The sequence below is a fragment of the Gambusia affinis genome, linkage group LG17 (genome assembly GCF_019740435.1).
Source record: "Gambusia affinis linkage group LG17, SWU_Gaff_1.0, whole genome shotgun sequence".
Lineage (NCBI taxonomy): Eukaryota > Metazoa > Chordata > Actinopteri > Cyprinodontiformes > Poeciliidae > Gambusia > Gambusia affinis.
In genome coordinates this window covers 15,508,109-15,530,752 of record NC_057884.1, presented here as the reverse complement: position 1 = coordinate 15,530,752, position 22,644 = coordinate 15,508,109, and the positions used below count along the sequence as shown (strand labels likewise).

Genomic DNA, 22,644 nt, shown 5'->3' with positions numbered 1-22,644 from the left:
GCCTAACAGACCCTCAACATTCTGCCACCACTCGCAAACAAGAGCAGGCTGCAAGCTATACATCTAAAACAGCTCCGGCTGCCGGCTCGCAACATCAGCCTTTCACCCACGAGCAGTGCTGAGGATGAGAGCGAGAGATGGTGCAGCTGCTGACATCCCTCCCCGCACACTCCTGCCCCGCACCGGCTTCTGCTTCAGCTCGCTTCTGCTTGCCTTCCTCTCTCTCTCTCTCTGCACTTGCTTCACGCCGCTGCTAGGGATTACCTCATTGCCTGCCCATGAAAGGGGTGTGGGTGGGGGGAGGGTGGACCAGAGGGAGAGGGATGGTGGGAGGGTGGTGTATGATGAGGGGTGTGGAGGGGGGAGAATGCTTACAGGCTGAAGCTGAGAGGAGTGCTGTTGAATTGCTGGGCAGAAACCCCACCCACCCCTACAATGACCCCCCCACCCCACCACACCAACCCCTCTTCCCTTCAGCTCCCAGAGCGGCTGAGACAATGCTGACAAGCGGCAAGGGTATAAAAAGGATAGGGAGGGAGAGAATGTGAGAAAAAGATTGGAGGAGAGGGAGAAAATTAAAAGATGTGATGATGAATGAAGAAGATTAGGGAGAGGAACGGAGGACGTGTGCAGTCTGCATTGTGCTACATTCATGGTCACACCTTCACATCGCATAGCCAGAGGTGTAGAGGTGTACTTCCTTTTGAAGAAATATACAAATATACAACAGCCACAGTGGACGGGGGTTGGAGGAGACCACAAAAATACAGATTTTTATTTTTTTTTAAGTGTACCAAAGAAAAGCAAGGTTTTCTGGATCACTGATGTCTCACTACGTCTTCAGATTTGACACTAGAAGTTGAGAATAGAAGTAAACAACTGGGGTTGAGTCAATGATGCAAGTTTCAAAGTAATTTGTTGCAGGGGTTCCTACGAAAGTTTGGCACAAAAGTATTTGTGCCATATAATTGCGATGTCGAAGTCAGAGAGGAAAAATCCTATAGATGTTTGTGATTGCAATTTTTATTCAGTCTTTCACAGTTTCACCTCTCTGCAGTAAAAAGATTTGGATCAGAAAGTTTGTAAAGGTTGGGCAGATGCTGAGCATTGATAATCTGGCATTTTAATCAAGTCTGTGGGATATTTTCCCTGAGAAATAAAACTCATATTGCCCTGCGACAGACTGGCGACCTGTCCAGGGTGAACCCCGCCTCTCGCCCGGAACGTTAGCTGGAGATAGGAACCAGCAACCCTCCCGACCCCATTAGGGACAAGGGTGAACAGAAAATGGATGGATGGATAAAACTCATATTTTTAAATACATTGGCAAAAAGATACAGAGATCATTTACAGTGCAAAAGGTTTAGTCTTACACATTTAGGCCAGCACTTGATTCTATAAAGGTAAATTTTATCCACTTAAAATGATGAAATTGCAAAACAACTGGATTTCCATAACAAGTAAAGTGACACAGACTCTGCTAAACAGCATCAAGGGAACAGTTTAAAGTGTTTGAACGAAAGCCAGCTTTATTGTACAGGTCAGATGGAGGTAAAGGTGCCACCAGCGAGGAACATAAAAAGTATCCGTAGCCTAGTACTACTTCAAAAATCCAGAACTATCGCTTTAAGTTCCCTTCTACATTTCACCAGACACACATTTGCAGGCAGTTTGGTTGTATCATAAACGCTACCTGTGTGTGCCTGTGCGTAGCTGAATATAATGATGTGTCTCTAAAAGGCCATGCCGGCTGCAGCTAGACAGCTCATTATGAGCTGGAAAGCAGAGGCAGGTGTTTCAAGCATAACAGGGTGTGATTTTTCACTGGCCAATTTCACACAGAAACACACACAGCAGCAGGGAGATGTCAGGCCGGGTGGAGCCCTGTCTCCGGAGGCCTCCTGAGTGACTTTGTTGAGGACGCTTCACCATGGAAATACCAGCCAGGGAACCCTGACAGCCTCCAAAATTCTGACACTGCACTTAATTGGGCCTGCGTCACTGCAGCAATGCAGAATGAAGGAGAGAGATGGAGCTAAGGAGAAAAGAAAGATCCTTTTCCCTTCACCAGCACGTGTACTCTGACCCCACTCTAAGCTGCTTGTTGAATCTATGCTAGTGGGTCAAAAGGAATAAAAACCAAAGGTCACAAATACAGAGCAACACAACACAGGATGGATTCATTAACCACATCATCTCCTCTTAATGTAATCTCAAATCATCCAGCTGTGGATTAGACAGATTACACAGTGGGGGACACAAATAATCTCTCGGAGCCCTGCGCTCCTCTTTGCTCTTGCTCGATAATACCACGACAAAACCTTTTATGAAACTGCCATGAGTATATTATGGTAGCTATGGTGCGCTACACCGACTCATACTGGTTGCTTGTTTGCACACCAAATTTCTAAGAAAGCATTAAAAGTTGTCTTGTAATCAGAGAAGTTTATTGCTATCTGTAAAAAGTAAAATAAAAGTCAGAAGTCAGTTATCAAGGAAAAAAATATTCCTTTGTAATATATTATTGAATCCAGTATAAGCGGGCGTGAGAATGATGGGTGGATTGAGGACGGGTTTTAAAAAGGGATAGTGAGAATGGCATGGTTGAAAAAAGGTAAAATGAGGAGAACAACAGGGATTAAATGGGAATAAAATGAGGTTGGAACAAAAGAAGGAAGAGGATGAGTGGGACCAAGGGATTGTAAAAAATTGGTGATTGGATAAAAAGTGGCTAAAAATAAAGAGATATGTATGAAAAAAAGAATATAGAAGTATCATATAGAAGGGATGATCTGGATGAATGGGACAAAACAAGTTTATAAAACGGGCACAGAGGTTGAGAATGAAAAAAGGTGGGGATGAGGCCAGAAGGAGTGAAGGGGAAGGAGAGTGGGGTGGAAAAGCGCTGTGTGGGTGGGCCAGCTGAGGGTTTGTTTGCTGAGTAATTAGAGACGCAACCGAGGTGTGGTTTGAACCTAAGTGAACACATCAATTACAGCATAAACTGAAGATCTGTTGTGTAAAGTGTGATAAAATCTTAGACTTGCATTGCATTAAAGTTTATATTGTAACTGTATTCAGTGTACTTACTGAATCAACCTTTGCAGATGAAAATTCACACATTGTAGATAATATGAAAGAAAAGGATGGATTCATTATTGTGCAAACCTCCCTAACTCCAAAGAAGGATGGACTTCTGTTCTTTTTCTCATTTGCGTTTTTCTTTATGAGTGACACCAGACTCTATCATTTTAAAATCTGGTGACTTTAAAAACTGTGTTAGATTGTTCACATTATTTAATGCTAATCAATCCATTGTGAGTAATTGTAGGCTGTAAAAATATCGTATCCTTCACATAACCACTAACAGAGGTAAGAAGAGGAGGAAAAACATGATCAAACTAAGCTGTCTTCCAGTTGTGAACAGAGCCACCACATTCTGGGATTCAGAGGTGTGTGAATACTTTATATTCTGCCAATAACTCCAGCTTCCTCGACTTCTTCAGATTTGCGCCAGCGAAAGGTTCCTGCTCAGAAAGAGCACAACTTGTCATTGTTTCAAAGTTAAATTGTTTCTCAAGCATTACACTTGTTTATGTGTGTCACTTTGCATCCTCAGAGGAATCACAATGACACCTATCAAGTTGCTGTGGTGGGGGGGATCCGGCATTAAGCAAAGCAAGATTGAGTCAACTTTTCTTTTGAAAAAATAAGAAAAGAAATAATAATCCTAGAGTGCCATAAGATTTCTGGTGGATATGCTAGCTTTCATACACAGCTGAGAGGATGTACATTTTGAGTTCTGCTGATGTGCTAAATTTATTAAAAACCCTCATGTACCTTTCTATAATTTACCAAAAATTCATTTTCTAAGAGTTTATCCTGTCATACATTCATTGAGGTTGTTCAGTCTCCTTTGCACCATGACTTTCTCTCTTTCTCCATCAAATCCAGTGTTTCTCCAGTCAGTCTTATCACAGCCTTCCTGCTCTCATCTCTCACCTTCTTATCCCTCTGATCAATAGCCTAACCTCCTCCTTCCAGCCTCTTCTCCTCTCTGATCCCTCTCCCCACTCTTCTCCTCCGTGGCCATCCCTCCACCTCCCACTCATTCCAGTCCTCTATCTCCTCATCTCTCCCCCTGCTTGGAGGCGGGCTTCAGTTAAATATTAATTAGTAAGCCTCATCCCGCAGGCTGATAGGGAGGACAATGGAGAATCCCTGCTTGTGCCTGTGAGCGTCTTACTAATGAAAGAGTGTGTCTGGATGTGTGGGAGATAGGCACGTGATAGAAAAGGTGTGAGTGGGAAGAGTGGAAAAATGTGTGTGTGAGGAAAAAAAAGAGAGATAGATAAACCGCGGGATAGAGATTATATGTGCAAACACATCTGTAACTGTGTCAATGTGTGTGTTCATGCCCTAAAAACAAAGGCCATGCAGGCTGTGGGGGGTTAAAAGGGTGCAGTTAATGATCTGTGTGTATGTGCCTCTCTGTGATTGGTGTATCTGATCATCATCAGGGTGGACCTTAACCACCTTCTGGTTAATCCGCATTAAACCTCAGATATGTGTGTCAAAGCCTGTTCATAACACCAGACTGCTGCAACACAGAGGAAACTAAAACACTTTGCCTCCACAGATATTTTGAAAAAAAAAAATGATTTAGGCATAAAATTGTGCAATTTAAATTCAGCTGTCTTGCTATAATCACATTAAAATATCTAAAGCTTTAACTGATATGTTGCTGTGGCAACGAGGCACATTTTTAGTGTGAATAAAGCAGCATATAAGAGAGATGAATGTGGCATCATTCCTGGCTTTGTGTGCTGATTTGTAGCATGCTGACCTTGAAAAGGTGGACAAAATACGCAAAAGGAGGGGAGTATGAATTTGAGCCCTAGCTGAGACTTTTAAAAGGTAGGACTTTGACAGTGTGGTAATTTTAGAAGTCCTTCGTGCATGCCTGTCTGTGGGTTATGCAGTTAGTTATAAAACCTTATAAGTCAGGTAATAAGGCAAGTTTATTGGTGTAGCACCAGACATGCACAAAATAGTCCAAAGATATTTAAAAAAACTAAAGGAAAGACATTGTAATCACAGAATGCACTTCTTAAAATGGGATCTCATTGTATTATTATATATTATAAAAATAAACTTCAACAAAAGAAAGAACACACTCCAAAGCTTCCTGGACATTACAGCCTATAATTGTAACAACCATATCACCAAGTTGTGACAGTCAAAATGAATTTTTAAAATTGCTGACCGTGTTTCCCGTCTTTTAATCTTGCTGTTCATGTCACTGAAGTTATATAGTCGGATGCCTAAGTGGGTCTGGATTTGACATAGAGATAACTGGGGTCAATGAGTCTGTATCTGCTGAGCTTTGCTGGAGAAGAACTGTAAAATTAAAAGAGTTCATCAAATCACCAGCAGTAATCTGACACTTATATGGAGAAGCATTCTCCATATATTGAGGTAGAGCTAAAAAAAAAAAAAGTCTTTCGCATGTTACAGGAGAAAGTAGCACAAACAAGATTTCATAATTAATAGAGGGCTATTATGTTTGTATCACTTTTTCTGACATAAATCTAATAAATAATGAAAATTCACACAGGATAGTGATGTATAGTTAAGATGCCCACCAAAATAACTGTAACTGATATCAAAGATACCCAGGCCTTTCTAAAAATGTTCATTTCTTTTAAAATAGGTGCCGCACTGATTCAGTCTACAGTAGCAGGAGAACACATAATACATGCAATCCCCCCAAAGGGTGCTGCTTTGATTTAATTGAGCACCTCTCAGACACGTACAGATCTTTGAAATTTAAAACCATTCGCATAATCAAACATTCAGCAACACACAGATCCACAGCTGAACCCCCTCACACACACACACACATACACACAATATTTTCTCCTGAGCAGCGAAGAGAGTCCCAGACATATGTTAATAAACCTCATATAAACCAACCCGTTCCACCTCCCCCCCTTTGGCCCCATCCCGTTGTTGTTAAACCGAACCGCTGAACAAAGCAGGAGACAAAGCAAGGCTGGGTCGCAGGCGAAAATAGACGCACGTTATTGTAAAACAGTTCACATGAACGTCACATAAAGTAATAAGACACTGAGATTGAGCTAATTAGTACCACAGTGTAGGACTACACTTGTGACTTCACAAGCATTTAAAGACGCTTTTTTACTTTGCTTAAATTAGTCACAAAACCAGCAGAGCCAGTTTCTTCAGCTCATAAAACCTGCCAAAAATGTTAAATGATGAAACTGAGAAGTTGGCATTGAATACTTTTTTTTGTGTGTTTTTTTTATTATTATTTAAACCAAGAATTTAATTTTTTTTTTTTTCTCCAGTATATAATATTTGTTCAGTGTTGTCCAGTTTTTGTTGTTAGTGTTTGTGTGCATATACATGTGTGTGACTGAGCACGTGTGGAAAACTGAGTCGCTGGGCTGGTCGCTCCCTTTATAACAGGGTTCGCTGAGGCCGACTCCTGATTTAAACATCAGCTGTCATAAATGTTTCAGAGAGGTGGAAGTGGAAGGGGACACTGCTGGCAGCTTTTAGGGAGAGGGTTGGGAGGTGGGCGGGTGGGTGGGTGGGTGGTGGGCAAGGCTGCTGTGGTGACAATCTGGGTGACAAATCATGCAGGATTGGTGTTTATAATGAACATAAAATATTAAGTCTGCTAGAGTTGAAAGAAGTGCAAAGCTTTTTTTATTTTGTATGCATGCACTTTATAAAGTTTAGAAGAGCACACATGGTGGAATAATTTGACTGCAGTATTATAGATGTCAGAGTTAATGTGAGAGACATGCACCACCCAACACATCCACTCAAATCACTGGTGAAAATGTGGCAACATAAATTTATATATTAATGAATACAGAATATTCTGAAAAATGTGGAAAAATCCAACTCATAATTTGATTCAGTGTAAAATAAAAAAATAAAAAAATAAAAATGTTATTATGTAATTGTTCAGTTTGAGCTTTTCAAAATGAATCATGTATGTATCAATGTTAATATTTAGTAGTATATGTCTTGCTGTGGCACAGAGGTCCATTACTCTTCTCCAAACTTCAAAATGGGAAAGCCAAGACAGCATACTATTTAACTGGATCTTTATATGTCACAAACACACAAACAGCAGAGCTGCTCTCTAAAATGTCCATCTCTACAGTCAGAGCAACAATTAAAAGAATTTACAACAACTGGAACTCTGGCAAAAGAAGGCTGGATAAAGACACTAACAGGAGTGTAAAAGATTTGCCACAAAAGACCTGAAATAAAACAGTAAGGTCCTTGTAAAAGAGCATCAGTATAGCTTAAAACAATATTTGAGGAGCATTTGAGTATATGTGCAACATATTTGGAAAATTTTGGCACAACTGTTGAGTCCAAATGTGCAAAAATGTTCTTTCAATTTCTATTTGGCTTCAACTTTATCTGATGTTTGTCTCAAATAATAAGAATAACCTGAAGAAGAGAAGAGTTGGGAAGATGTTTATCCACAGTCAATTTGTTGAGTCTAAGACATTTGTTTTACAATGACAGAATACAGGTCAGGGTCACAGGAGAAGGCTTTTATCACCACACCGGTGATGTGTAATCAATACAAAAACTGCTCCTCAAGCACGCACTTTCCCTCTGTCTCTTTCTTCTCCCATCCTTCCTAATTTAGCTTCATCCTTCATCTCTCAGGGTCCACTTTTGATCTTATTCCTGAAGAGTTTGTTTGTGTACGTGGTGCATTAAACCTAACTATGTCCAAGGTCAAAAACAGACTCATAAATATGGAGCTCTCAGCTTGAGAGGATGTCGCCACCTGCTGGAGGAAGCTTACGCCGCTTATAAATGTAGAGTGCTGACATTGCCATTAAAAATTCAATTAGCTAAATGGCCAGTTAAATTAGGCTAAATACAGAGTGAGTCTGCTGAAATGAGCAGAACAGAAGACAGATTGAAGGCTGATACCAACATCTCAGCACTTGCATAAAATTTTTAATTTAATAATGTCAAGGAGGGGATGTGTTTTCAGCTGAACAGCGCAAAAAAAAAGTAAATGCAACAAAACGCTGATGCCAACACCAAAAAAAGACAAAGCTAAAAGTGTTTTATGTGACAATTCTAGACACAACATCCAAAGAAATATTTAACCTAGGAGGAATAAAAATGGAAAGACATCTAAAAACTGACCTGAACTTGTTCTGCCTGGGTTTCTGTCGGCTTCATGTCGCTGGAAAAGGAGAATGAAAAGAAGTGAATATGTAGAAGAAAAAGAGAGATGAAAGAAGGGAGATGTTCGGCAATGTAACAAGAGGAAGAAAGGCTATCTAAATTGTGTATACCTGTGCTTTGATACTCACCCTCTGTCTTTTGTGTTTGATGTGCTTGTCTAACAGGTGTACATTACCACAGACATACAAGCTTCTTTTTAAAAAAAAAAAAAAAAAAGAAAGAGCCTGTATTCCCATGGATGTCTACTGCAGGCTTTCAAGAGCTTAAAATGTGGATGCTGCTCAGCCTCATGAAAAAAAAAAAAAAAAAAAAAAAAAAAAACATAACAAACCCTGCTGCGCTTCAAGGGTTTCTGAGTGTGGACTCTCAAGTCTGGTAGCAAGCATATAACACGAGCTTGTGATGGAACCCGATCATGTGTCAAAAAGCGTTGGAAGTCCGTCTGTGGTTACTGCAGCGCAGCTTTACAATGTGGACCCAGAGCAAGCACAGGGGGCAATTATACTCTCAGGCAAGTTTTAAGATCAATTGGTGCATGTCCCAGTTGAGAGATCCTTCTCAGAAGGCCAGGAGTTAAGCAGAATTACACACAACCAGAGGGAGAGGTCAGATCAAAAGGTCCATTTATGGCAGTGGGAGAGGGGATGGTTATAGTTTCCACATTGCCTTACAAAGCTTCCACTGTTATCTCCAGAAATTAGCATTTTTTTCTCTATTTTTGTGCAGATAACACCAGTATCTCTCTATAAGGATTGAGCTAAAATAATAACTCTTATTAGATAGTGGCAGAAATTTGTGTTAATTCATGGCAGTTAGAAGACTTATTGTCAGTGAGTACAGATATGTAGACACATAACTATGTCCATTTCACACAAAGTGGTTTAAAGAGAATTTCTGGCTTGTTGATTGTTGTCAATGCACACTGTGCATACGGCATTTCCAAAAGTTAAAGATTAAATCAAAAAAAATATATCAAGAGCAAACATTTTGATCATTTTAATAATTCAAATTCTGGCACGTTAACAAAAAACGGATGTGTGAAAATATCCATGTGGGGAAGCCAAAATATTTTTATATCAAAGCAATAAAGTGAACACATAAATAGCGTGACTAAAGACTAGAGATACTAGAGACTAGCAGCAAATCTTTTTCTAACACAGGGGCTAAAGACCCAGTCTTTGAAGCCACACAGGAAATGAAGTATGGTTTTTATATATACATATAAACGTACACTCCATTTTGTTTTATACAATTTGCATTTGCATGGTTTTCCTTTATTCGTTCCTGAGCTGAGAATTTGGGACAATTTTAAATAAGTCAGAAGAACAGCGTACATTTTTGAGCTCTACACAAACAAGTAACGTGAAAAGTTTTTTTTTAACAATTAAATTGTGGTGCACATACGCAACACATAAAAGCTAAGTGTTTTGTTAAAGAAACCGAATGAAACCAGGTACAGGGACGGACAGCTGAACCATTGTTCAATTTTATCTCAGACTACACATGTCAAACAGATATTAGTTTAAAATAGTGAAGCACAAAAAAACTTTGTAAGGCTAAAGAATAAACCTCACATTTGTCAGATGAGCTGATTATCACAGAAACACACTGGCGGCATGCCAGTTCTATTATCTTCTTTTTCCAACAACCAAAAGAAGCAAGAGATACTGTTAGGCTGCTCAGAAGGAAGAAGATGCAAAGAGCTACACAGAGCAGAGGCAGTCAGAGAGACGGACAGACAGAGTGGTGATTTGGGGTTGAGCTGACATGCTGTAGGAGGCAGAGCTGTTGAATGAGCCTGATGTACAGAGCTTTATTTCCCACGGTAACTTAGCTGAACTAATGGGCAGCCAGACACTCTCTGCTCACACATGGGAGTCTTTACATAGCAGCACATGTACAGCCTGTGCTTTTAAACAAGCACATGGACTCACGGCACTAATGAAACCTAATATGTGCACTCTGCGTTTATGCAGGAGATCCTACAGGTTCTGTCTTTCACATGTCAGGGATGATGGTGCGGGGAATACAAGCTGTCTGGGTGAAGGTGGCCTGGGCATATATAGAGGATTAATTTCTCCATTAAACTCCCAAAGATCCAAAGTTATTAATAAATCAGCTGCCCCAGTGAGAAACTTACACAATAAGCCCAAAGAACACTCATTTCCCAGGATCTTTTGTGTGTAAGAGCAAATCAATGCTAAATGAGAAATCATCCAACCAGCAGCCGACCGGCAGCTTTCCAGACGCATTTGATCAATAAAAGCAATCAATATTAGTTGCTGCCTTAAAAAGCAGAGGAATGAATCCAAGTATCTTCTCACTTTACACGCATCATTTGAAAGAAGACTATGTTTGCAGCGTAACATGAATTGCTTTGTGTCTGTGCACAGCAGTCAAACTAAGATGATAGTTCTTCCTACTACAGGGTTGAAGAACTTTACCAGTGTTGGTAAAAATCTGACACATGCTCACCAAAACACTGAATATCATTCATTTTGGACTTTTCAGGATTCCTTTTCAACTGATCTCTCTTTATAGTAGAAGGAGGAAAAAAAAGACATGCAGCTGAAAACTGAAAAGAAGATTTGGCGCACAAGTATACATTTATTGTAGATTTTATAATCCAAGATGGTTGAAACTTGGACTTAATTGGTGTTGCAAGCAGACAACTAACAGGCTAACCTGAAATCTAGTGGATCACTGAAATGAGCTCTGTCTTGTCTGAAAATAAACATTTTTGTTCCGATGCAAGTATTTGAAAGACATTTAGCTAAATACTAGTGGGAGTGTATGTATATATGTGACCAAGCATTTTATATTTTAATTCTGTGTGCATCCTTCCCTCATTGTACCATAAATTAGGTAAAAGGGACCGACAGAGTGGTCCATTTATTTGACGGGTTGTGAATAAGACTGTAATGACACCATCATAAACGTGACATAACACGTGTCATGAACATGAGTAAGTCTTCATGAATATTTATGACTGCTGTCATAAAGTGTCATTCGGTAAATCATGACACTTTTAATACAAAGTTAACATTATTCAAAATGTCTTCGTTATGACAACTTGACATTAACCAAGAAATCATGATCTGGCAAAAATTTTGTTATAAAAATATTACTGATTAAACTGTAGATTTAATAACATAAAGCTACATAATTTTTAAAGTTTAATCAGTAATAATTTTATAACGAATTTATGTCAGTGTCAATTGTCAATAAAAAAAAAACATTGTTCTCAGCAAACTAAAAAGATTATTGAATATAACTGTTCAATAATAATCATAATTGTACACAAATATTTTTTTTCACAATCAAAGAAAACTAGAAGACAGAAACTCACCAGTAAATGTTTTCCTCATCCATCTCTGCTTTCTGTGCATCCTCCTCTAGCTCTAATCCATCACTTTCTATGGTTTCTTCTCTTTCTTGACTAACAGGAGTCTCTTCAGAGTTCAACACTTTCTTCTCCTCCAACTGATGTACTACATCTGAACCACCAGGTGGTAGCACTTCCTCATTGTTTCCACAATGGATGCTTTGGTTGATTGTGGCATCTTCTACAGGTTCAGTCTTGGAATCAGTTGAAGTAACATCTGGGACATTTTCTGCACCCTCAGCTGAAGGGACTTTTTTCAACCCGGTGTCAGCAGTGACTTCTGATTTAACCTCAGATGTCTTGGACAAGGAAACTAGAAGTGTCTGTGAAACCTCTTTCTTGTCTCCTGCTGGTCTCTGGCTTTGACTTCTGTTGATGCTGCTCTTCTCTTTAGTCTTTTTACTGCTGCTTGAGATTGCTGTAGCGAGATGGGTTATTAAATCTCTCTGTTTCAGAAAATGTCAGTAAAAAATCATTTGCAATTATTTGTTGAACATCACTCCTGCTCACCTTTGCTGCTTTTGTCCCTCTTTCTCATCAGCAGCCGAGGCAGCGTGCCCACATGTGTGTAGTCCTCACTGGAGCGGACGTAGCTGGCAGTGCGAGGACGCATTGCCCCCAGATCATCCTGTGTTGTCTCAACAACTGGACTCAACTTAGCTGAGGCAGCACATTCACCATCATCTCCAGTCTTTGACTTGGAGGCCTTTGAGTCCGATTTGTCAGTGGAGCGACGGAAAGAGATGTTGGTTAGGCTGCCAAACCATTTGAAACCTTAAATGGGAACAGTTTGAGAGCATGGATTGGTGAGATGGGTCTGACAACTCTGCAATATTTTGAATTTCACAGAAATTGTATCAATTCAAAATTATACTTTGAAGATTGCCTTTTTTCAGCCATTTTTTACACAATTCATTTCATTTATAGGAAACTACTCAGCATGTAAATAATTTAACATTGCATAGCATCTCCTAAAATAACTGAAAAGCAGAAGCGACAGTGAAAGAGAAGTGGAACAGACGCACCCATGATTGCCCACAATGTGGCCATCAAACTTTGCATCTCATTAAACAGTGTAAAAGATTCTGAAACTAATAACCCTGCAAGGTACAAAGCAGTGTACTGTAACTTATAAACTCATTCAAATTGTTAATTTTAAAAATCCAAATTTGCAACAAATGAGCCATCTCTGCATTTAGCAATTTACTGTATGTGGATATTGTGAATTCAAATATTATATTTGTTGTACATTTACTTAAAGAAAACAGCAAACCTAGAAATCTATCAAGATGCAGATTTCAAAGCCTAAAAACTGCAATATCTATTCCTTTGGGGGTTAAGATCTAAATCTAGGGGCAAAACTCATGTAACAGGTTTCCTATTGTTTATCTGCATGTCCAGTCCAGATGAAATTTTTTTAAATCTTATTTGATGATTTCCAATTATTTCTAAATTACAAAATTGTATCACTATTACCACTTTTAACACAAAGCTCCCAAAAGGCCAGACTGGAAGAAGTTACCCTTGAAATATGCCATGTTGGTCGGCAACAACATTACTTTAGACACGGATCAACATTAAAGTTGATCTGTGTCTCCAAAGACTCTTTTTTATTGTGCACATTGTAAATGTAAGCACCAGAAATGGCAAAATAAGCATTAATTAAAAAATGAAAGCCTGACTATTAATGAGAATGTGCATCTATTTATTGGCTGTACTTGCTAATCGTTGTAGGCCTCTCCAACCCCTGCATCTCCAGCAGTCATCAGCTGAGAGGAAGTGCGCACCATGGAATGGTTGCCAATCCATTACATTGCAATATAGAGAAACACAGGACAAACAACACACACACACACAGCCCCGCACACGCCCACACCCATTCACTTACACCTAAGAACATTTTTAGACAGTTAGCCCAACAGTAAAGCTTTTGGACTGTGGAAGGAAGCCAAAGTATCCAAAGGAAACCTACACAGAAAAAATATGCAAACTCCATGCTGAAGGACCACAAGCCAGAATTCAAACCCAGGACCTTCTCACTGTAAGGCAACAGTGCTACCTACAACTGTGCAGCCCAAAGATCAATATAATGTTCACAATGTTCCAAATTATTATGCAAATTGGATTTAAGTGTCATAAAGATTAAATTTTTTGTTGTGCTATTAAATTTATAGATGGTATTGTGTGTCAGGGCTCTTTGAATCACTATAATTAATTTCAGAGAGCTGGTTGATTAGTTTGTCTGGTGAGCTCAATTAAAGAAAATCTACTTGAAAAGGATGTTCCACATTATTAAGCAGGCCACACGTTTCAAGCAATATGGGAAAGAGAAAGAATCTCTCTGTTGACAAAAATCATCAGATAGTGTAGTGCCGTATGACAAGGTATGAAAGCATTAGAAATTTAATGAAAACTGAAGCGTTATTGTACTGTGAAGAGATTTGTGGCTGATTCAGAACAAAGATGGGTTTGTACAGATAAAGGCATAAAAAGAAAAGGTTTCTGTTAGACAAATTCATTATATTACGAGAGCAGCTGTTAAAATGCTCTTGCAAAGCAGCAAACAGTTATTTGAAGCTGCTGGTGCCTCTGGAACCTCAAGGTGGAGGATCCTCCAGAGGCTTGGGGTGCATGAACCTACTATTGGGCCCCCTAACCAGAGCTCACAAGCAGAAACGGTCCCAGTGGACCCAACCGTACATGAAGATTAATTTTCAAATAGACTTGTTCACTGATGACTGCTGTGCAACCCTGGATGGTCCAGATGGACGCAGTAGTGGATTGGTGGTGGATGGCCACCACATCCCAACACAGCTGTGACGTCAGCAAGGAGGTGGTGGAGTCAAGCTTTGGACCAAAATCATTGGGAGAGAATCATTGGTCGGCCCCTTCAGAGTCCCTGAAGGTGTGAAAATGACCTCAGCAAAGTATATGAACTTTCTGACTGATCACTTTCTTTCATGGTTCAAAAAGAAGAGCAGAACCTTCAGTAGCAAAATCATCTTCATGCCTGACAATGAATGCTACAAGGAATACCACTGTGTCATTGGCTGCTATGGGCATAAAAGGGGAGAAACTCCTGGTGTGGTCACCATGCTCCTCTGACCTCTGACCTCAACCCTATTGAGAACCTTTGGAGTTTCCTCAAGCAGAAGATCTGAGGGTGGAATGCAGTTTATATCAAAACAGCAGCTCTGGGAAGGTATTCTGACATCCTGCAAAGAAATTCAAGCAGAAACTTTCCACAAGTTCAATGGATGCAAGAACTGTGCAGGTGATATCAAAGAAGGCTCCTATGTTAACATGTAACTTGGTCTGTTGAGATGTTTTTGATTGAAATAGCTTTTGATTTTAGTAAATGTGACCACTTAATGCTGCACATTCCAAGAATGACCGTTTACAGTTCTTTATAATCCATAAAAAGTTTAGGAAATCTGCTGTGCATAATTATTTGGAACAGTGCATTTTGAGTTTTTTATTTTTGAAAAGAAAATACTGTTCTCATGGGGAGCTTTGTTCAGTAAAATTTGATTTATACTGATCATCATTTGCATTGACCATTTAAGAAAATCAGAGAAAATTATTTAGAACCTGGTCTATGTATCAATTAATTTTAGCTAACAATTCTGACAAACATGTGAAACATCCAGTCAGAAGCTGTCAGATGTTTTTTCTTTACTAAAAAAAACACCCATGAAGGAAACATCCAAAGTTTCCTTCATTCTTCATTCTTTAAATGAAGAATGAAGATTGAAGGAAACTTTGTATTTGCGTTATTCTGTACTTGTCTTGTTCTGTACTTTGTATTTGCACTATTCAATACTTGACTCCTTCTGAATCATAGCAGGATTCACTAAGGATTTTTTTTTTGTCTGTCTTTTGCCACCACTAGTTTTTTCCACACCAATGTGAGTTTGAAACGCTACATAGTTGATATGCTTTTCAAAATAAAACCCTTTTGGTACGTCTCATAACTAAGACATTGCAAAACTGGATGATGAAGCAACATATGTAAAAAGAACCACAAATATTAACAACAGGTTCACACACACACAGATGATACTCACCAAGTTTCCGTAAGCTCATGGTGGCGCCCGGCTGTAGTTGAGTGACAGATGGTTCAGCCGCAGCAAAGCAGAGGAGAAGATGAACAGTAGCTCTTTCTCAAACAAGGAGAAAGGCTGAGGCATATATCAGATAAAGGCGAGCTGCTGCTCACACTCTGCTTGCAGGAAAGCAAGACTGAGAGATGTGCAGCAGGGGCAGGGTAGACCATAACTTCCTGTGAAAAGGCTGCAAACACCAAAACGAAGAGGAAATGAAAAGCCCCAAAATGACAAGACACAGGGCTGAACGACACTGATAAAAAAAAATTACACTTACAAAGGTTTCCTCGTGGTTGTGAATAAAAAAGTGCAGTGAAATTGAAACAAATAATTTTCCATTTTCCATAGCTCCTTTAATTTGTATTTGTACTTAATTTTGCTTATTTGTTGAGATTCACAGCCCATTTTGTACCATTCACTTGGATTTCTCCAGTAGAATTTCTGCCGGCCAATCAGCGAACATAAAGAGAAGTTATCTAGCTTTAGCAATGGCAGCAGAGGAAGTGAACGAAGCCGTTCAGTCTGTGTCTGCCATGTTTCCAAATATTGAATCAACATAACAGTCGCCTCGTTCATCTCGGCACTTCTCTCTTCGCGGTGGAGGATGCTAGTTTGCAGCACAGGCCATTTCTGATAAACTTCAGTGTCAAACTGATGCATTACATATGTCACTGACAAATGTTAGCAACCTGGTATCATCTCAAACCTCAAAAGTCAACACCTCCAGGAAGCAATAATTTTTCAATATCTGAGAGCCCAAACCCACTGTATGAAGCAAATGGTGCAGAACCAGGAGCTGGATTTTATCGGGCTAGGTTTTCCAGTAAACTAGTAGTTGTTAATTTCCTATTTTTTATTCCAGGTACGATCTTCAGAGGGTGGGGTGACTGGGCTGATGGGTGGATGGAAAGGCAAGAGAAGCTGCTACATATAGAAAGGTGAGTTCTCACAGGAAGGATCTCTGTTGGAGACTTCCACAGCTGCACGGTGAGAACTTCAGAGCAGTTCCAAGGGAATCTAAATATAAATATATGCAAGAGGTTAACAACAGGTAAAGTGGCTCAAGGGTTCTTAACACCAAGTTTAGTGTCTCAAGAGGTTTCACTGGGAGGCTTAATAACAGACAACCAAGTACTGAAGTCAAGGAGAACTGCTTCCACAACGCCCAGCCAGGTAAATCCGCTAAAGGGCTTCAGCTGTCAGTGATCAGAGAATTATCTTTACACAGGAGAGCTGCTGCATTGGAGAAAATAAAAGAAAAACAACAAAAACAGGAAAAAAAAATCCAAATTCATTGTCATCTGATGATGACAATAAATTTGTCATCATTGCATACCGCAGGGGTAAGTAAAGCTGGGCCAGGTAGTTTGCCAATTTATTTACTGGTGGAGATGTTGTTCATAAATTTGAAAACAACTGAGTTTTAGTTTTTATTGTTAACCAAAAATAGCATAGTTATAGCTAGCTAGCTAGCTGCAAAGATGATATAAGTATAGAAAGAGCTTGACTTTCTGTGCCAAACAGAAAGTGGCTATGAACCTATCTTGCCACATATCTCTTACGTAATGGGTCTGGCTGAAGTTCTGAGACCCATTTATTGAGTTAGCACTAAAATTAAGAACCATGTGAGGTGATAAAGCCTCTGCTACAGATAAATCACTATCAGCATCATTTTTTACATTTCTTCTTCTTCAGAACATTTAGCAAAAATAATGCCTCATTTTTTGTAAACCATAAAGAGTTACATTAGATTATTTTTCCAGTGAGATTTTTTAAAAACTATCATTTATTTTTTTCAGGAATATATATATATGCTTTCATGTGAAATGACATTGTTTGAGTCTGTCAGTTATTTTAATTTTCCAGATTAGCTCACACCCACCAGTCTGCTACTGCACCAAAAACAGAATAAAATGATTATAACTTCACAGAACCTCACTCCAAAAAAATCTAAAATCTTTAATATATAACAATTAACACAACACCTAGAAGGCTCATATATAATTTAAAGATTTTCTATGTGTTACCTTCAGGTTCAGCACAGAAGTGGTACTATTCAGAGGGAGGCTACAGCAGAAGTTAAACATTGAATAGCTCTACATAGGCACAGACTGACAAAGCATCCTGCCTTAATGCATATAGTACATGTGTGTTTTTTCTAATAATTTCAATTCCACAATTGTCAGCAAAAGTTTTAAAAAGGACAAAATGTAAGTTTAGGCACCGTTCACATTGTGCATTGACAGTAAATACATGTAACCTGGTTATCGCTCTAGTAGCTGTTTACATGCTACCCAAATGTTGTGTCTTTCAGTGTGAGATAATTATAGCAGTGGTGAATTAATCTTATTTTCGGTTTTACAGCTAAACACCAGCATAGATGAGTAGACCACAAAGGTCTTAATCCCAGATACATGCAAGTCAAATCAAGACCAACATTTGCAACTTACCAGACCTTTCATCAGGATTTCTGAATGTGTAAATTATTTTCTTTGCCTTTTCATCAATTTCTTTTACAGTTATTGTACCTCACTATGTCATCATGTTGTGTAATGTGCAGTTGGAATAAACAAAGATCAAACTGATCAACCAAAATACCAAAGAAGAAATGTAAATACCAAAAAAAGTATAGTAAATTAGCAGCATCCACCATGTTTTGGGGGTCAGTGCTAAGAAAAGAATGATCAACTAATATTTCTTTAAGAAGAAATTCAAAATTTTAGTTTTGATTATCTCAGTCATCAAATGGTTAAACAAGCCCTAGAGTTATATATTTTTAGACGTGTCATTGCTCAGGTGCAAATATTCACTTTGTGTGTACTGAGACACCACAAAGAAAGAAACGTGAGGTGCAACATGTTCACTATTCAATTTGTAATGCATACATATTTGCATGTTTTATAATAAATTTTGAAATGTTCTCATAAAATCAAACTAAAGCACTTCTGCTATTTCATATACATAGGTTATGGCAACCAATTCAGAGTATATTTGTATATTTAGACTTCAGTCTGACTAATATTCTTTCACTTCCTGTTTACCAGCTGCGCTAGGCGTTAGCAAAAATGCCCTTCTCCTTCCTGTCAGCACTGAACCACAGCAGTGTTGTAGGAGTTTGAACTGTGGAAATGTAGATCAGTGTGATATGCTTCATGCAACAGATCAGAAATACCTAAACAGTTTTTTTTTGCTAAAAATAGCATGGGAAAATAAAACGTGCAGCAGCAATTTTGTTGTAAGTATTGTATATTTTTCAGACATATTGTGCCATTTTATAACACAATCAAGTATGTTACCTTCAGTTGTTATGAAAGTGCTGTATATACCAAACATAACTTAAAATAAAAATGACCCTAATATAAAAGGGTAAAGGGTAACTTTGTATACTCATTAATGCGTTGGCCCAGATTGATTAATGAAAAACAAATGTCATAACAAAACAACCAAAGTTACAGAAGAGATTACTGTTAAAAGCAAGCAAAATATATATTTATAAAATGAAGACAGGACTTTTTCACAAAGTCAGACTTGCCTTACTCAACCACCCCATTAAGCCAACACAATGAAGGCACCATCATTTTGTGTTTTCCTTCAACTCGAGGAAGACAATAATCAGGGTTGACAAACATACGTCTGCAGAAAAATCTGCTGTTATTCCAAAAAAAGATCTCAGGATCTCACATGTTTGATGTTTAAATCTTTTTCTTGACCGTGTGTAGCTAAACCAAAACTTCAAACGGAAACAAGAGCATGTGACAACTGAACTCGGCTCTGCAGTGGCTGGAGATGAAGGTAAGAGAAATGGGCTATAGTGACACGCACACACACACATACAGACCCTAAAGGAGAAACATGTTTCATTTTTCCTTTGTGTCCCTCCCTTGTTTTTCACAGAAGTAATTTGTCATACTTGATAGCTGTGTGATGTCTCTGTGTGTGTGTGTGCGTGTGTGTGTGTGTTTGTGTGCACCTGAGCCTGTGTGTGATACTTTAATTTGACCTTGATGAAAAATAAGCCTTCAATAATCCAGGTCTCTGTTTCCCCATACGATGACAAAAATCAGTCACACCGACACAAAATTGCACTGATACACTACAGAGTTACACACTGAAGCCTTATTAAAACAATATCAAAAGCACTTAGGGGTCTGCAATTTTATGCTATATCTTATTCTTTAAATTTATTTTCAGAGTGTAGTGGTTCACTTAGTATTTTTCTGATAGGTTCTCCGCGACAGAATTTATAAAATGTTTATACCTTGTCACAGATTTTCATTTGGATTTAGCACTGGAATTTTGCAGGGGCATTTTAACTCAAACCTATTTTAATCTTTGTTGCTAGCAGTATGTTTAAGTTCATTGTCCTGCTGGAGGGTGAACGTCTCAGTCTTAAGTCTTTTGCAGCCTATAACAGTTTTTCTTCCAAGCTTGTCTTGTATCTTCATTGATTTGTCACTGACCACATTCTTTGTCCCCCACTGAGGAAAAGCATTCCATCGCCAGACTTGCTTTCTAGATAACTATTGATACATTATGATGTTTATTATTTGATGGGATTATTCAGTCTAGGGTGAAAACTGTAATCATTTCTTCTGCTATTCCATCTGACTTCAACAAAGTATTATTTATATCCTGTTTAAAGCAGTGGGTGTTTCATTTTTAAAATGATCTGATGTGATGTGATATGATTATTATTTCAAGAGGACTCTCTTTATTAGAAAATGATTGGAGTTTGCTGCTGTCTTCTCACTTTAGGATAATCAACTACAACCATTGTCACAATAATGTACAAGCAGACATTCTTGCATTTTAATTTGTTGCTGGTGGACAGTTTGTATCCCTCCTGTCCTCTGGCTAAAGGTTCAGCAGCCTCAAATGCAGAACAACTGAATTCCACAAAAGCCTCATCTCTCACGCATTAAGACTATTACACTCCCATTAATCTTTTTATTGAACATTTATATTGATGTGTTTTATTATTTATTTATTTAATTATTTTTCTTGTCATTATTGGAGCCTTGCAACAAAATGTTGCTCAATATGTACATTTTAAACTTGAATGATAATAAAGTCTGTCTTTGTTTAACAATATATAGGATTTTATGGAAAAGTTCAATCAAACACATACTGAAGCTTTTACTTTGTGAGACTAAATATGAAATGCATTCAGCTGGTATGAAGTCAAAGGTCATGATAACAGTGTTTCAGATTGAGCCATCGTATCAATGCAGCCTCTATTTGTCCCAACACAAAAGGATGTAGGAGCTGAATTATTGAATCCTTGTTTGTCATCAAGGTGAAGTTAAAGTGTAACACACACACACACACACGCACACACACGTTTTTCTCATTATACACAAAACCTTTGTATCCTTTGCTCTATTTTAAAAGAGCCTTAATCGTGTTGATCTCTAAGAACATTTTATTTTTTGTAATTTTATAGATCAAATTCTTTTCAGTCCAAAGAACAAGAAAGCTGTGTATCCGAATAGTCTAAATATACAAAAAAAAAGATAAACCATGGATACTGTAATCACTAAATAGTTTGATGCATTTCCACGGAGTGAAGTAGGTCTTTTTAAAACCTTAAATTATGCTGGATTATTTTTTCTTACACATTATCAGAAGATAAGAACTCATCTTCCCATCTTTTTATTTATTTCCATATCATAGAACATTCTCCATATTTCTGACAGTTTGTTGCCAAACTGAATGTGTGTGAGGGCTTTAATTTAATTGAATGTTATCTGTTATGGCAGCCTGCACAGTGATGCAGCTGTTGCCTTGCAGCAAGGAAGTCCTGGGTTTAAATGCCAGCAAAAGTCTTTGTGTAAAGTCTTTATAATTCCCCTTTGCATGGTTCCCAGTGGTTTAACCCATAATCCAACATGCATGTTTTGTTATTTGGCCACTCTAAAATTAAGTGAGTTTGTGCATCTCTAGTTTTCTGTCTCCTGAAAATGAACAACCAGTTCCCTTAAAATATAGACTGCTGGTAAAAAGTGACAAAGCACCTACACTTCTGCAAAGATTGTTAAATATTTTAGCTTAATAAACCCGAGTTGTAACAATTAATCATATCATCAATTGTAAGAATCTGTCACGCCACACTTTACTAATGTTTGATAAGATTCTAATGAGACGTGAGCCATTTTAAGATGCATGAACAACAGATTGTTTATTGTTTGAAAAATAAGATCTTGAAATAATGACGAATTGAAGATTTAAACTCTAAAACATTTTTACTTGATGTGCGCAACCAAGTATGGAATATTTATGTAGATTGGTCTGAGTATGTAATTACGTTTTCTAGACTGCAGGGGGCGCCAAAGACAGTAGAAAAATCATTCTACTGTTGGAACAATTGAGACTAAATGTACTAAGGAGTTGTGATGCACTGCGCTGGCCATAAGCATTAAATAAGATCTGAAACATATATATCTTAAAAATTTTCTGCCCCTCAAAAAGTAGATCCAGTCTGAATATTCGTTATAAAATTTATTGCAGATCTATGCTTTATTTTTTGTTTACTATTTTTTTAATTATTAAGTAAATAGAAATTAAATAATAAAATCCTATGTAGCTTTGCAACTGGAAATAGATCAACATTATAATTAGGTAATATCTCATCAATTATTTGGCAACTTCCAAGTTTAGCTCTTCATACTGAATAAAAAGATTTGTTCATTGTTTGATTCATCAAAAAGAATTACTCTGACTCTATGTCTGGTTTTATTTCATGTACATATGTTTTTATATATTAAAGTGTATTAAACTGTTGAACGATGCAGGCTTGAAGCACACTTACTATTTTTGAATATTTTGCACAACGCCAAGAAGAAACAAGGGATATATAGCTATAGCAACACATACATTTTAGAAAAGAACTATTTC

At 38.1% G+C, this 22,644-nt stretch overlaps 1 protein-coding gene across 1 annotated transcript; it reads right to left on the bottom strand.

Annotated features, from left to right (window-relative positions):
• Positions 1 to 6,541: 6,541 nt before the first annotated feature.
• Positions 6,542 to 15,883, bottom strand: LOC122819510 (SH2 domain-containing protein 3C-like). The gene is made up of 5 exons (XM_044096293.1): positions 15,712 to 15,883; positions 12,155 to 12,418; positions 11,609 to 12,062; positions 8,218 to 8,257; positions 6,542 to 6,649 (listed from the first exon to the last, which is right to left on the bottom strand). The coding sequence occupies exons 1-5, from the start codon at positions 15,728 to 15,730 to the stop codon at positions 6,542 to 6,544; spliced, it is 885 nt and encodes a 294-aa protein (XP_043952228.1). The 5' UTR covers positions 15,731 to 15,883.
• Between the last annotated feature and the right edge of the window lie 6,761 nt (positions 15,884 to 22,644).

Coding starts and splice junctions, on each gene's coding strand:
- LOC122819510 (XM_044096293.1), bottom strand. Junction 12,063..12,154: donor GAGGGACAAAAGCAGCAAAG/GTGAGCAGGAGT, acceptor ATCTCGCTACAG/CAATCTCAAGCAGCAGTAAA. Junction 6,650..8,217: donor CCCAGGCAGAACAAGTTCAG/GTCAGTTTTTAG, acceptor TTTGTCACCCAG/ATTGTCACCACAGCAGCCTT.